At 36.9% G+C, this 15076-nt stretch overlaps 3 protein-coding genes across 4 annotated transcripts; 1 reads left to right on the forward strand and 2 right to left on the reverse strand.

Moving 5' to 3' along the window:
- Positions 1-1387: 1387 nt before the first annotated feature.
- LOC140839330 (uncharacterized) lies at positions 1388-6926 on the reverse strand. Its single transcript, XM_073205963.1, has 3 exons — positions 6692-6926; positions 3525-6565; positions 1388-2270 (listed from the first exon to the last, which is right to left on the reverse strand). The coding sequence occupies exons 1-3, from the start codon at positions 6896-6898 to the stop codon at positions 1388-1390; spliced, it is 4131 nt and encodes a 1376-aa protein (XP_073062064.1). The 5' UTR covers positions 6899-6926.
- Positions 6601-8842, reverse strand: LOC140840270 (uncharacterized). Its single transcript, XM_073207548.1, has 5 exons — positions 8680-8842; positions 8211-8440; positions 7915-8117; positions 7389-7836; positions 6601-7314 (listed from the first exon to the last, which is right to left on the reverse strand). Exons 1-5 carry the CDS (start codon positions 8808-8810, stop codon positions 6929-6931), a joined length of 1398 nt encoding a protein of 465 aa, XP_073063649.1. The 5' UTR covers positions 8811-8842; the 3' UTR covers positions 6601-6928.
- Positions 8843-10971: 2129 nt separating this feature from the next.
- Positions 10972-14349, forward strand: LOC140840271 (ETHYLENE INSENSITIVE 3-like 3 protein). 2 transcript variants are annotated; one of them, XM_073207550.1, is made up of 3 exons: positions 10972-11249; positions 11706-13796; positions 13876-14349. In XM_073207550.1, exons 1-2 carry the CDS (start codon positions 11215-11217, stop codon positions 13771-13773), a joined length of 2103 nt encoding a protein of 700 aa, XP_073063651.1. In that variant the 5' UTR covers positions 10972-11214; the 3' UTR covers positions 13774-13796; positions 13876-14349. The 2 variants fall into 2 exon arrangements, with proteins under 2 accessions (XP_073063651.1, XP_073063650.1); XM_073207549.1 differs by having other exon boundaries at positions 11706-13792; positions 13868-14349.
- Positions 14350-15076: the final 727 nt, after the last annotated feature.

Raw genomic sequence — 15076 nt, forward strand, 5'->3', positions numbered from 1 at the left:
TATCTATAACATTATCTCCCTCTCACATAATCATGTGATGAAGTTATCATCCATCACCGACATCAAACATACAATGAAGTTATCAAATTTATCATAGTAACATCTTCACACTATTGAACATGCTCTCATTAATGTTGCAATTGATGATCAAGGCAAAGGAATGAGTAGGAGTGGTCAAATTTCAAATTGGCTCAGACAAGAAAAAAATATTAATTCAAAGATATCAAAAGTTTGAAAGTAACACATACGTATTATTAAATGGAGAATTATGCTATTTAGAAGCTCATATGGCACTACTCCATTTTTGTATCTGTGTTTCTAAACTGTTCTGATGCTGCCTTTATTAATGTATCTTCAGCCAGAGTCGGCTGAATCTCCGAACCAAGATACTCCTCATGCTGGAACCTGGGTTGGGAAGCAAACAAGGAGGAACTGTTCGGGTCTCTATAAATTTCTTGATGTTTTCCTCTGTTAGTGTTCTGTAGGCATCGCTGTTCGAGCAATGGTGGGCATACAAGAAACATAGATCGGGCAACTTGTCTTAAACACACACCTTTCACTAATTTGATGTATCATGGATTCGCACCTGCTAGAGACTGACGATTAGGCCTTTCTGTAAATTTCTTATATTCTGCAAGCACAATAGTAAACAAAAACACCGTATAATTTTGTCCAAAACTAACATAATTCACTTTCATTCTTATCACTAATTAAGTGCAAAACTCGCAGTTATCAAATTTGGAATCCCTAAGCCACGCAAACTTATCTCCTGCAATATATTAATTAGTAAAGAAAAATCAAGTGCATTTGCACTGGGATACATGTGGATTGGAGAATATTGAATTACTGTCGATGAAATCAGGGGTCTCGAAAGCGAGCCTCGTGCTGATATTTACGACTTCGAAATCACATATAATATTAGTTTCAAAATAATTAACCATAATGTTTCATATAATAATTATAATCGTAAATAATCAACATGATTTCATACCCAGTCTTTTCTTGGCGGAGCAGCAAGGGCGTGGGTGATTCTTCAAACTGAGCAAAAATGCTAGTTGAAATCACAATGCTACAGGCATTATCCTCTCCCAGAAGATGCACTGCTGTCACTTAATACTGTATTCTATGATTGTTGATTTCATATTTATATGATGCCGGATGAAAGAAATTACAGGTCTTGTATCGGGAAATTATTCGTACGTTGCTACATATTGTGGAAATTTCTCATTATTGATTTTCATTAGTTAGATTTTAACTAAAGAAAACAAGGGACATTACAAGTTTCTGCTTTATGATACAAAAGCTTTCATATTGTATCCTTAACTAAAAGCTCTGCAATTACATATCATGTGTGCCACAAATTCTAAAGAACCAAAACTGACCAATCTTAGTTGATAAACTCTCCCTTCATTGCCAGAGAGAGAGCTCCCAGGCTACCTCTTGTTCCCACGGTCACTCCAGGCATGGCCACGGCTATGCTTCCCACAAATCCGCCTTGCCCAACGACAATATTTCCATACTTGACTTTACCCCCTTCACCCTCATATATGTGCCCGAAGAGCAAAGCTTCTCTTTCCACAGAACCATATTCCTGAACTTCAACCAGTTCAGGATTTAACACAGCACCAATACTGTCCACATAAACACCTCTGTCCCAGGCAACTTTTGAACCCAATATCTTCATCCATATTCCAAAGAAAAATGACCCAGTTGTCATATCCATGTAATATTCCCCTACCAGTGTCCTTATTGCTTGCCAAGTAGTATCCATGAATATCCCTATGCTCCAAATTGGCTCGATTTCGCCTTCTTTCTTGTGCCCTACCAGAATCCATTTGGTCACAGCACAAAGAAGTCCTGCTAGGATACCTGAACATATCCAGAAGAATGGCAGCAACCATTGCATTTGTATTTTGCTGATCTTATTAAGGTAGAAGATGCTATTCAGTGGAGCAAAGATTACCAATCCAATCAGAAAATAAGGGAGAAAAGTCTGTATAAATGGCTGACCAGACATCAGCCACAAAGTCACATACCAGGGCCTTGCCAGTGTCACTTCTTTGGCAACTTTTTTTTGCAGTGATGCTGCCATTGGACAGCCTGTGAGGTCAACTTTAACATCAGACTGATTCAAGAAAACCTTCCAAGCCTCAGGAAGAGGCTTTTTGTTTCTCAGATGTTGGCATATTGCATAAACTACTGAACGTCCATGATCCAATGATGCACTTTGATTGCATGACGAAGCATGGATTACATCCACTTCATTACATCTGAGATAAGGGTTCACATGAAGATATAAGAAATTATAGTATCACATGAAGATATAAGAAAAAAATAATTATATATGCAATAGTACAATAACATGATAAGTATATAATAATATAATAATATGAAATTTAATACTAATATATTTTATTATTTTTTAACTAAGAATTGAAAGTAAAGAATTTAATAAATTATTTATTAGAATTTATATCAATAATTATGAATTTTAATATACTAATAATATCATAAAATACGAATCTGATAGAAAAATTAAAATAGTTAGCTATAATAAGAAGTTTAAATATTTTAGTCGCACTTATAAATATATATATTTATATATATATATAAGACAAAGTCTTTTAGTGGAATCTTTTTTACAGAGGAATGAGTGACGTGTGAGTGTTTTACATCCATAAAATTCCCGTGTCTTTACTATTCACAAGTTTTTACATTTCAAACTAGGCAAAAACTTGTATGAAACGGTCTCACGGGTCGTATTTGTGAGACGGATCCCTTATTTGGATCATTCATGAAAAAGTATTACTTTTTATGCTAAGAATATTACTTTTTATTTGAATATGGGTAGGGTTGACCGGTCTCACGGATTAAGATCCGTGAGACGGTCTCACATGAGACTAACTCTTCAAACTATATCTTGTTGTCTAGATTGTCAACTGGTTGAAAATATCATTAGAAATATTGAACCGTCTTTCACACTTTTCACGTGGTTAATATTTATAACCGTTTGAGAAAATCTTTCAACTGTGTAAAAATGATTGAAAACAAATTTTAAAAGCAAATTTTGAGTATTATAGGTTATATTTTATTATCAATTATTATTATTTCATTAGTTTTGATAATATTTTGACGAGTTAGTCATAAATATTTTAAATTGACAATTATTTGTCCTTAGTGTGCTTCACTTATATAAATTATGATTTATGCATTTATAAAATCCATAATCTGGTTGATTTTTAGGTTATTATACCTTATACGTGGTTCTTAGATATATATATTTTCAAAATTTGTTTCAGTTCAATTCATTCTATATATTATGCTAATTATAATTTATTATATAACATAAAATTAATGACTTGAATTTCAATTTGAGAAACAATTTTGAAAGTAAAGTATATAAGTTCTTAATTAATTTATTCGTCTAATATGACAAAAGACTAAATCAATATAAATAAAAAAATGAATCAAATTATTTTTAAAAAAAATCAAATTTTAATATTTATTAAATAATTAATATTTACGTGCATCGCACGTGCTTCTTGCTAGTGTTAAAAAATGGATGAAAATGCAACCTACATTCTACAGCAGAACTAACTAAGAAAATATGCTTGTTGAGACTAACCTTTCTGATATTATCTCCATTGCAGTTTCCTCCTCCAGAACCCAATGCAGGTATTTCATCTCCATCTTCCACCACCACGCCTTTTTGAAGACAAGCATATGGGCCCACTGAAGATCTTGAACCAATTTTTATCGGATTTAAACTCAACACTCCATTTTTCACTTCATGACTCTGAAGCAACGCACCTTCTGCAATTATTGCTGCTTCCCCAATTGAAACTAAAAATGGGTCAGTGATGTCTGTGGTGTCAATTAATGCAGAGGATGCAACTTTGGCTCCTAGCATCCTAAACCAGTAATTCATGAACACGGTGCCTCTCAGATGAACTGCTAGAACTTTTGAAGAGACCTCTTCAACCTTATACAGTGTCCACCACTTGACGAATTCAGCTGACCAGATTGAAATCTCTGGATCTAATGCATAGCTTGGCTGCAGAAATGGAGTGCCAAGAAACGCTATGCAGATGCATGTGGAGAAAATGCATAACATCCAAGAAAGAGGAGCGCATACCAAAGGAAGGAAGTAACCGAAGAGAGTATTGAGCTGCATCTGTGTGCGGCTTGTGGACATCCAGCGTGTAAATTTGGAAATGGATATGTATGCAGGAAATAATATCAAGAAGGTAACATATGCAAGTCCTACAAGTTGCATCGACCAAATTGCCAGCTTAGTAGACCAAGAAGGCTCGATAACTGTTGTGGTTGCTTTTGACTTCATCTTTGTAGAATGCAGCAGTTCAGGGGCTGATTGAGAATGGGACTTCTTTAAAAGATTTTCGGCAAAGTTAGCCAAGTCGTTGATGCAGGTGGCAGTAAAAATGTCAATTGCACCAACAGGAACTCCTAGAAAATCTGAAAGCTTTTGAGCTGCACGAACCATACCAATGGAATCAACCCCATATGATACAAGACTTTCAGACGTGGAGATGTTGGCAATAGAAATTCCAGTCATTTGAGAGAGCAGCTCCATCAAAAAATTTCTTATGTCCGTCTTGTTAATACTTGAATGTGTCGAAGGGTGAGCATTTTTGCCTTGAGGAGCTGCTGCACTAATCCCAATCTGGGGCCGTGACTTTTCTCCAGTAGTTAGTTGACCAACAATATCCAGAGTTCCATCAGCATACCTTTTGAGACATTCAAATCGCTTGATTTTTCCTGATGTCGTCTTGCTAATGGTCTTAGGTTTGATCAGAACGACGGATGCAACCACTATCCCATGTTCCTCTGCAACACAGGTCTGAATCTGTTTAATAACTTCATTAGGAATTGACTTAACATCGCGTACCTCTGCAATTACCACCAATCCAACTTGATCAAAAATTTCAGTGACTGATATTCCTTTTGTCGAAAGAATATCCTTTGGAACACCAATTGCAGCGCAACAGCCTGGGCGTAGAAGTTCACACGAGGTTTCAACTGTTTTCTCAATATCTGAGCAATATACGTTCTTCCCTGCAATTATCACAAGATCTTTGATTCGAGCTGTGATGAATAATTTTCCATCTATAATTCGCCCCAAATCTCCAGTCTTTGTGTATTTTTTTCCAGTATCATTCAACTCATTTCTGAATGTCTTTTGGCTCAACTCCTCCATTCCCCAGTACCCAACTCCAGCACTAGGACTACTAATCCAGACCTCCCCTTCTTTTTCAAAATTTTCTTGTTCCTTGCCTGTTTCTGGATCAACAATTTTAATATGAACACCAGGATCAGGATCAGCATCTGGATTAACGTATCCGCAACACACCCTATCTTGCCAATCGACCATAATCTCTTTACCTTCTCCATATGCACTACATACATATACACAGTTCTCTGCTAATCCATAACCTGGAGCCATTACTTCTTGAGACAATCCAAAAGGTTGAGTAAATTCAAGAAACTTTCTCATCGTTGTTGCTCTGATTGGTTCAGCAGCAACCATGAGAAAAACCATGGAAGACAAATCAAATTGTTGTGTTTTGTTGGCCTCTAACCTACGAACAAGGAGTTCGAAGGAGAAATTGGGGCCGGCACTATGAGTAGCATGATAGGTGGTTATAGTTTGCAACCACAAGAGAGGATTCCTTATGAATGTTAGAGGAGAAAACAGAACTGCGGATCCACCACTTACCATACTTGTAAAAAGTCCCCCGATCAGTCCCATATCATGATACTGAGGCAGCCAACTTACAAGCACTGTATTTGATGTGCTCTTGTATTTTTTTCGCATCATCTTTACATTGTGAATTAGCCCACCATGAGTTATCATGACGCCTTTGGCCTCACCTGTTGAACCTGATGTATATTGCAAGAAGCACAAATCATGTGTTGAAGGTTCATATAGCTCAACTGTATGACTGCAAGGATCAGAAATTTTGGATTTTTTCACCCAAGAATCTGTATGCAACCAGGGAAGATCAGGCCAGCATGGAGATGATTTACTCTTCCCTTTTAGCAATAGAATATTTCGAGCAGAAGCGGCCTTCACGGTGATGTGGTAATTGACTGTTGATAGAATGGCAACGGCATTGCATGCTTTTGTGATGTTAGACACATGAAGAAGTGCTTGTCCGCCCGTTTGAGATGGATCAGGAGGAATTGCAGGAACTGGTATGACTCCTGCTCTCAGACACCCGAAGAAGGCGTCAATGAAGTCTAGACCTGGGAGATAGACCAAGAGAACCCTATCACCCGTCTTGATGATTGGGTTACGGTTTATCAACAGTTTCTTGGAGATTTCCGTAGCATTGGAGTTAAGTTCTTTATATGTTCTCTGTGATACAACCAATCCCTTTTCATTGATCCAAGTATATAGCGCCTTGCTCTGAGTGACACTGTGAGTTCCCCAATATTGCAGGTAGGCATCAAGCGAGGAAAGAGATGGAAACTTGACACCAGGCGACTCATCCAATTGCTTGGGAACCAGCCCCCCATGTTTTGGTTTCAGTGTCAATAATTTCTGTAGCAACATACCATGAAGTTATCAAAAAGATCTTTCTTTTTTTTTTTTTGGCAACAAATAATGTAATGAAATCGATGCTGAAACTATTATTTTTCCAATAAAACGTGATTCAAGGATCATTACCTTTACGTAGGGGTAGCTTGGTTCCAGGTTGTTATTCGAAAAATGCTTGCGGACTAGCTCGAAGGCATAACTGGAGTTCCTCTCTGTCAACTCAAATGCCATGAGCCCGCCAATGTAGTAAGTATTTTGCTGACCTTGCAATAGAAACTCTAACTTATCGTAAAACCCATCCTTCATCTCTGTTTTCAGAAAATTAAAACCAATCATTACAGCTGTTCTGGGAATGCCTATTAACGTTTAATCTTTTGGTGAGTTAAGCATACCTTCACTGCTGACATGAGGAAAGTACTTAAATTTCCGCTGTAAAATTATTTCCTCTATTTCGCCTCCAATTCGTTTAGCTGCATCAATAGCTAGCTCCGCCACCCTGGTTCCCTGGATATCTGCCGAGTTCCCGTAGGACCAGAACAGAAAAATATTCGTGTCCCCATAGAATCTCTGCATCGCTACAGGGTTTCCTATTGATGCAGGATCTTCCATGAACTTGTCGAAGTAATAAAAACCCTTTGGAATGTGCTCCAATCCTTTTATCTTCAAGACAGTGGTGTAGTAGTCAACAGTTTGAACTTTACTAAACAACTCTTTTTCTAGCTCGCTGAAATCCATGTTATCTTTGGTAGTTTCTGTGCAGAGGAAATAGTTAGATGATAGGGAGGAAACTATTCCAATGCTTTTTCTCTTATTTGACTAAGCAAACCTGATTTATTCTGGGAAGGTGATCTGTAAGTATTTCCACTGTTGAAGGGAAAAGAACCAGAGACAATCATTTTATCAAAATCCATGACTTGTACTTCTTTGTTTTCAGTTAAAATTTCAACTTTGATGCCAGATGAATCCCGGTTAACCGATTGAACTAGTGCGTTGCAGTGGTATTTTACGGGCAGGCGTTCACTCAGCTTCTTCCAAAGACTTGTGTAACCTCCCTTGAACCGCCGGATTTTTCCGGCCATTGAAGTCCTAGTGAACTCGTGAATGTATGCATAAGGCATGTCTTCAACAAATCCGTATCCAGATGCAGTGTATCCGTATATTACCGACTTGGGAACGGATTGAAAGCCTTGAGCCTTCAGATATTCGGGAGCCAAATCTGGAGCAATGTTACTCACTGCATGGACTCCAATTCGACCAGATGCCTTAGCTTTATCCTGCAGAAATAAACTTCAATCAAAATGGTCCAGTGTCAGATTAAAATATGTGCATATCATGTTTCCTGATTTGCCAACCTGGAGTTTCAGAGTAAGAGAGATTACAGATACGTAATCCTCCACTAACTTCATTTCTTTGAGAGCTCCGGTTGTATAATCAATAAGGGCAAATTTATGAGTGTCCATTTCCTCTGTTTCAGCCCCAACCTCTCCAGCTAAGTAGAAGATTGATGGAGCACTATTTGCAGCAAGGACCTGACCTCCCAGATCATATATTCTTCCTGTAATAAGACATTAAATTCACACATATTCAAGTCATGAACGTACTCACTCGCAAACTTTTGCTGTCACAAAGATTTTCTTGGTTTATTCACCTTCGATTTCAACTGATTCACACATGCCACCTGGTGACTGTTGTTTCTCTATTACTGTTACATCAGAGTATCCCAGTTTACAGAGTGCATAAGCAGCAGAGAGCCCGCTTGGTCCAGCTCCAACTATGGCAATCCTCGTCTTTGGAGGAAAGCTCGGGTGTAGCTTCGAGAATTGGTCATCAATCACCGATCCTCCGTCCATTATCTCCAATGGCCGGTTTTCTGCAAGTCTGTAAAATCTTGTCAAATTAGCTAAAAAGCATATAATAACATGAACACATGATCATTACAAAGAATGCATGCAATAGCCTTCAGGGACAGATCCAATGGAACTAAGAGGCCAAAACTTCAAGTTTATAAATTATTATACATAAAATTTCCATATTTTCTCGCTTCGGTGGCCTCCCATTGGAAGGTTGATCTTGCATGCAGAAACAAAATGATGTAGAATATGTGAAAACTGGCAGACCTGGTATTTTGAAGTGGGAAAAGGGTATTATGTTTTATGAATTTAATCTGAATATGTGGTATGTACAGTGCCTTTACTTGGCCGCGGGTCTTGAGAAAAACATGCAGCAATATATCGCGTTTATATAGCATTCGGAGTGAGGCTACAAGCTGGTGTGGCTAAAAGACACGCTATCTTCTTTTCTTCCCTTGGTTGGACAAATTCCAAGTACCCATACGTGTCTGAATATTACCTATTTATCGTTTATTCCAAAAGAGTCCCCGTGATTGAGGGTAGTACAGGTATTCCCTGTTTGCATGATAATGAATTCATTTTTTTTAAAGTAAGGAAAGTTTTTGTTTATTGTTGCAAATATAAAAAAATATGTAGCATGAAAATTAATAATGGGAATTTGTTTCCTTTGAAAATATAAACTCTTCCTAGATAGAAAAAGGCAACGTGTGACAAAATGCTGTTGTTTTTTTTGTTTTTTCCCGACCTATCCATTGAATTGAAAAGATCCAATCTTCCCGCAGCACATCGGATATGACTTAAATGGGAACCATCTAGACTTGGTTGCCAAAGAAAAGAGAAATAGATATCCCAAGTCTACGATCTACATAGAATTTACCGTACTTTTGCTTAATTAGATAACAGAATAAAGTTTCTCGAACGTGAGATCTGAATTACTGTATTATTAACAGTTCCTTCGGATATTTCAATTATAGATAATAAGTAATAAGACGTTGGAATATTTGAATACGGATATCCAAAAACCCTAACCATTCTGCCGTGCGATGTTATTTTTTACGGGGCATATCCTGTATTAGATTCAGCATTTTGATGAATCCAATCTGGTAATTTAAAATAGTAGCGGTCTTCTTGTCTTTGTTGCTTTGTATTTTCCTTCGGTCCCACATTAATTTTTAAAATTTTAGTTGATTCACGAATTAATTTAAGACACGTTTCGAAAATAATTTTAATATATTATATCATATGTGAAATAGTAAAATTTTAAATTTTAACACATACAGAATATTTAAAATTAATTTAATTAAACTGATCTCGAGCATAGATCACAAATAACTACAACAAAATTTGAGTAAAAAAATCGGTCAATTTACGGTCTAAGTTACGTTTTGCTATCGTTTGTTAGACCAAATGAGCCACGTTGAATTCAAATTAATTTCAAACCTTCCTATTATATTTATTTCAAAAAATGACATGTTTAGTTTTAAAAAAACGTAATGTTACATGTTGTATTATATATGCTATTCTAACATACATATATGAGAGTCAATTTTTAAAATACTCTCGAAAAAAAATTTGTAAACCAATTAAATTATATTCTCACAATTTATAATTCATGTCTATCAACTATTTTTATTGATCTATTTATTTATTAAGAGACAATGATGGTCGTCAATACTTAATTTCTCTTACTTGCATAAAACATCTGGCGATTTTGATATTTTAAAACGCTAACTACTTGACATTATTCGAGTCATTCTTATTTAATATGACGTTTTTACTTGAAATCTATCTAATAATCATATGTTATCTCAATCCAGATTTTTTTTTAAAATCCGAAATATATCAGGTGTTCATACTGATACAAGTTGACATTTCGTTTTATCTTTAATATTACTTGCTAGGAACATCCTTGCTTTGAGCTCTAACTAAACAAGAATTTTTGATTCCATATATTCCTGGGCTAGCTTGTAATTGGACTTGGGCTTCACTAATTTTAATGAATATTGTTGGGCTTCACCAACGAGATGGTCATATTTTTTGGCCAAATTTTTAATTGATCGCCACGTGGCAGCCAAGCAGATTCCATGCAAGTCCATTGTATCTGGACGTTTTCCATTTACTTAAAGGACGAATATAATATAGTATAGATAATAAACAGTATTTGTGGAGACGTATAAAATTATTGTTTTTGGCGATTATGCCCTGGTTTTGATCGTGAATCTTGAAATAAATATATATTACTAAAAAAATTGTGTGAGACGATCTTACGATCGTATTTTATGAGACAGATTTATGAAAAATTATTACTTTTTATGCTAAGAGTATTGCTTTTTATTGTGAATATCGGTATGGCTGACCAGTCTCATTTATAAAGATTCGTGAAATCGTTTCCCAAAAAACATACTCATATATATTTTTAAATTCTTGATTAGAATTGTCTCCACATTCATGAGATTAATTGATTATCCGGTACCAGTTTGGCTCGATTTTTAATTTATTAATCCGATAAATTTGAAAAATAATAAAATCAAGATTTGACTTAATGCAGCCGTCTCCTCGAAATTCGACTGGCTTCTTCATTTTGGGTTTTGCTTGATAAAATTCGGAACGAAAAATGTTGCTCTACACCGCATTCATTTCTTATATGTTTTTTTTATATATATATTTCATTTTGTCGTTTGTTTTTAATCATTTTCATCACCATGTAATTAAGGATACCCCAGCTTTGATTTAATTCCTCTGTTCCAAGGCTCCAAATTCTCGACTGGGTTTTGTGGGAATATATTAGAGATCATTTTTCTTATGGCTGTCATGGAAGATATCGGCGTGGATATCAGGTCTGATTGATTGATTTTCTTCGCAGACCGTTCTCTCTGTTCAATTCCGTATCTTTTTTATTTTTTCCCCCGGGAACTACTTTAGTACTAGCGCTTATAAAACAAATGATCTGGGTTTGCATCAATTCTGTCACGTGTAAACATTACTGCTGTAGAGAGATGATTCAGTCATTTAGTGTTTTGACTTAATAAAAATTTTCATTTTTACTGATTTCTATAATAATTTTCGGTTCGTATTTTTTTTCTTGAAAATTCACGATCGAATATATGTTAATCTCATCAGTTTGGTATTGTAGGTATTAATATCCGTTCTCTTTTTTCGTTTAAAAAAAATTGATGGTGGGTTTGTTTATTACTGAATTAATCATGGAAGGAAGATTTATGCTGAAGTTTAATTTGTATTCTTATGTTATTGACTGTTCCTGTTCAACTTTATGGGGATACATTGTGAAATAGTTCGGATATTGAGGTTCATGACATACGAGCCGCTGTTAACATGGACGAGAAAGATGTTAGCGATGAAGAGATTGACGAAGAAGAATTGGAGAAGCGAATATGGAAGGACCGAGTCAGGCTCAAAAGGATTAAGGAAAGACAGAAGCTTGAGTTACAGCAAGCTGCAGAGAAGCAGAAAGCGAAGTCCTCCACGGATCAGGCACGCAGAAAGAAGATGGCTCGCGCTCAAGATGGCATTTTGAAATACATGTTGAAGCTCACAGAAGTCTGCAATGCTCGTGGATTTGTGTATGGCATTATTCCGGATAAGGGCAAGCCAGTTAGTGGTGCATCAGAAAATGTTAGAGCGTGGTGGAAAGAAAAGGTTAAGTTTGACAAGAACGGCCCTGCGGCCACTGCTAAGCATGAGGCCGACTGCCTTTTTATAGAAGATGGGGGTGGCGGTCAAAATGGTAATTCACAACGAGTCCTTCAAGATTTGCAAGATGCCACACTTGGATCTCTTTTATCTGCCTTGATGCAACATTGCAATCCGCCACAGCGTAAGTATCCACTCGAGAAGGGCGTCCCTCCACCTTGGTGGCCGACGGGGAATGAGGAATGGTGGATTAGACTGGGATTACCTAAGGGCCAGGCTCCTTTGTATAAGAAGCCGCATGATCTGAAGAAGATATGGAAAGTTGGGGTGCTGACTGCTGTTATAAAGCACATGTCACCCGATATCACAAGGATAAGGAGGCTAGTTAGGCAGTCCAAGTGTTTACAGGATAAGATGACTGCTAAAGAGAGCTCAATATGGCTAGGTGTTTTGATCAGGGAGGAGTCTTTTGTCCAGCATCCAAGTAGTGACAATGGATCATCTAGCATAAGTGATGCACCTTCCAAAGATCGTGCAAGTAAGAAAAAACCTTCTGTTGACAGTGACAGTGATTATGATGTCGATGATGTTGATGGCATGGGATCCGTTTCTTCTAAAGATGTTAGGAGAAATGAATCTACAGATAGATTACCTTTTGAGCCTCCTGTTCGTGTTACACCTCAACCTGGCAAGAAACAGCATGCAGGGGAACAATCCCGGAAAAGAAAAAACCCAAAATCCAGCTTTGTTAACCAACTGGGAGTACCTTCTGTTAATGAAACTCCACGAAAAAGAAAAATCACAAAATCAGGCTTTGCTGAACAACTGACAGTGCCATCTCCCAGTGAGCATCAACACGAGGATCTTGAAGGCATGGTGATGAACAGAAACCACAATGAGTCACTGTCTGGATTATTGATCAGTGAGAGGCAGCCAGAAAATGGTGGAACAACCATGAGGCCTCATGAGGACAATGCTCAGGACAATGCCTGCTTAGAAGCACCTGATATTAACTTATTCTACTCATTTTCTTCTTCAAATGCTGCCTCCATAAGGAGCGTGCCTTCAGATAATGAACGCTTATCTTATCCATCGGCTCAGAGTGCTGACCTTGAAACTCATCCAGCTCATATTTTTCCCGCATCTCAGAATTCTCAGTTACAAAGCAGACCTCAACTTGTTGAGTTACATGAAAAAACACAAAATTCTGTGTCGAATCATGAATCCCAAGATGCAGGGTTGAATCATGGTCTCCAAAATTCTATTTGGCGTCCAGGACCACAAGATTCAACTGTTCCTCAAAATTCCCAGCTGCATGATGTATCGACTGGTTACTTGTATCATCCATCAATAACAGTTGGATCAAGCCATCAAGGACAGATGTCTGATCCACCATTCAGTCAGGTGCGATACAGACCAGAGGATTCTGGCTTCCCTTTACCAGTGTTGCGTAGGAACAGAAATGATATTTCTGGAGAAGGGTTCCCACGGTTGATGCCAAACGCATTTCCAAAAGATCCAGATAGGCATGTGGACACACAGTTCACTTCTCTCAATAGCTTGTCATCTGAGTTAGCAGCGTACAGTCCATTTAATCTTCCCTTTGATGGCACAAGTTCGTTAGATACTGTTGATTTCGACTTTGTTGTCGATGATAATTCAGCAGATGACAGTAACTTCGCTGAATTGATGAAGTACTTTGCTTCATAAATGGCAACATGATTCACATGTGAGTCATCTAATAAAATAAATTTGCAAAACTCCGCTCATGTATTTATGATCTTATAATTCTCTGTCATTTCAGTTATCCAGGGACGGGAAAGAGTTGCTAAAATTGAGGCACACTTTTTCTTCTCTGCCGGGTGCTTTCTCGGCTCGCTATTTTGTGGAATGCTCTGACTGTAAATTATGTGTCCTCGTCTTCTTCTTCACTTGGCTATTCAGCTGTTAGAAATAACATTTTAATCATTCTTTGGGTTGTAATTGGCCAAAATGCTGACATCTTGGAGACTACTGACTGTTACTTGTAAATGAGTGTTTCCTCGATTGTCAACAGCCAAAGGGGCGTTCTTTTGATTGTATAAATTCAAAGTGAAGCATGTGCTCTCAACTTTTCAATCATTTGCAAATTTGCTGATATTTTTTCCTGCTGCATAACAACCTCAAGTGCCCGCAAGAGCTTTTCCGATCCTTGGTCGTTGTTAAATGTTTTATCTTGTCTTTTTTATGTACTAATGATAGCATTATGGATCTTTCCGTTCACGTATGGAAAACAAGTCAAAAGAAGTACTCGAGGATTGAAGTACCCCATAAATGTTTCCGATTGTGCGGCAGATGAAGAGGAGGAAAACCACCTCTTTGCTCATGTTTTTTGCTGATCGATTCGGCGTATTCCATGCATTTTTTAATGCTAGTGGAGGGTATAGCAATGCTTGCTGGTGCACCACATGGTTGAAACTTCTGCACATGAAAATTGAAACCATGCTCTGGATGAGTTTTGGCTGCCGGCTTTCCCGCGGCGGCTGCAGCACTTTTCCATATCAAACTGGATACGCGAGTAAAAACTCAACTTGGAAAACCAAACAAACCATCCGCGCGATCAAATAAATCAAATTCATTTCTTCTCGTAAACAATTTATTTAATCGAATAAGAACCTATGTTAACAAGAGATTATGTCATTTTCATAATAGCGACGTAATTGTTGAATACAAACTAATTTAACCGAGTGCAATCCCAAGATAAATAAGAAATGATGGATATTTTGAAATTAGTTATTACAGTTAGCCCTTGACAACTCAACTTTTTTTTTATTTTTTTTTTTAAAAACTATGCATCAATGTTTATTTTAATTAAACAGATATTGTGAATGATTTCTATTACTTTACCTTCTTATGGAATAAATAATAATATAAACTTATTATAAAGTTTGAAATCAGTTCTAGCTGATCATAAAAACTTTAGTCTTTAAAGTTGTAAACAATCTAAAAAATTGTGAAGTATTATTTAAAAAGT

Source organism: Primulina eburnea, chromosome 8, assembly GCF_022965805.1.
Source record: "Primulina eburnea isolate SZY01 chromosome 8, ASM2296580v1, whole genome shotgun sequence".
Lineage (NCBI taxonomy): Eukaryota > Viridiplantae > Streptophyta > Magnoliopsida > Lamiales > Gesneriaceae > Primulina > Primulina eburnea.

Excerpts from the sequence above, each read along its gene's own strand:
- LOC140839330 (XM_073205963.1), bottom strand. The coding sequence starts at position 6,898 with ATGATTGGTTTTAATTTTCTGAAAACAGAGATGAAGGATGGGTTTTAC. Across the intron at positions 6,566-6,691 it reads CAAGCTACCCCTACGTAAAG|AAATTATTGACACTGAAACC; the intron begins GTAATGATCCTT and ends ATGTTGCTACAG. Across the intron at positions 2,271-3,524 it reads AAGAAGCACGTGCGATGCAC|ATGTAATGAAGTGGATGTAA; the intron begins GTAAATATTAAT and ends CCCTTATCTCAG.
- LOC140840270 (XM_073207548.1), bottom strand. The coding sequence starts at position 8,810 with ATGCTATATAAACGCGATATATTGCTGCATGTTTTTCTCAAGACCCGC. Across the intron at positions 8,441-8,679 it reads TTCCCACTTCAAAATACCAG|ACTTGCAGAAAACCGGCCAT; the intron begins GTCTGCCAGTTT and ends AAGATTTTACAG. Across the intron at positions 8,118-8,210 it reads TGAATCAGTTGAAATCGAAG|GAAGAATATATGATCTGGGA; the intron begins GTGAATAAACCA and ends GTCTTATTACAG.
- LOC140840271 (XM_073207550.1), top strand. The coding sequence starts at position 11,215 with ATGGCTGTCATGGAAGATATCGGCGTGGATATCAG. Across the intron at positions 11,250-11,705 it reads GATATCGGCGTGGATATCAG|TTCGGATATTGAGGTTCATG; the intron begins GTCTGATTGATT and ends ATTGTGAAATAG.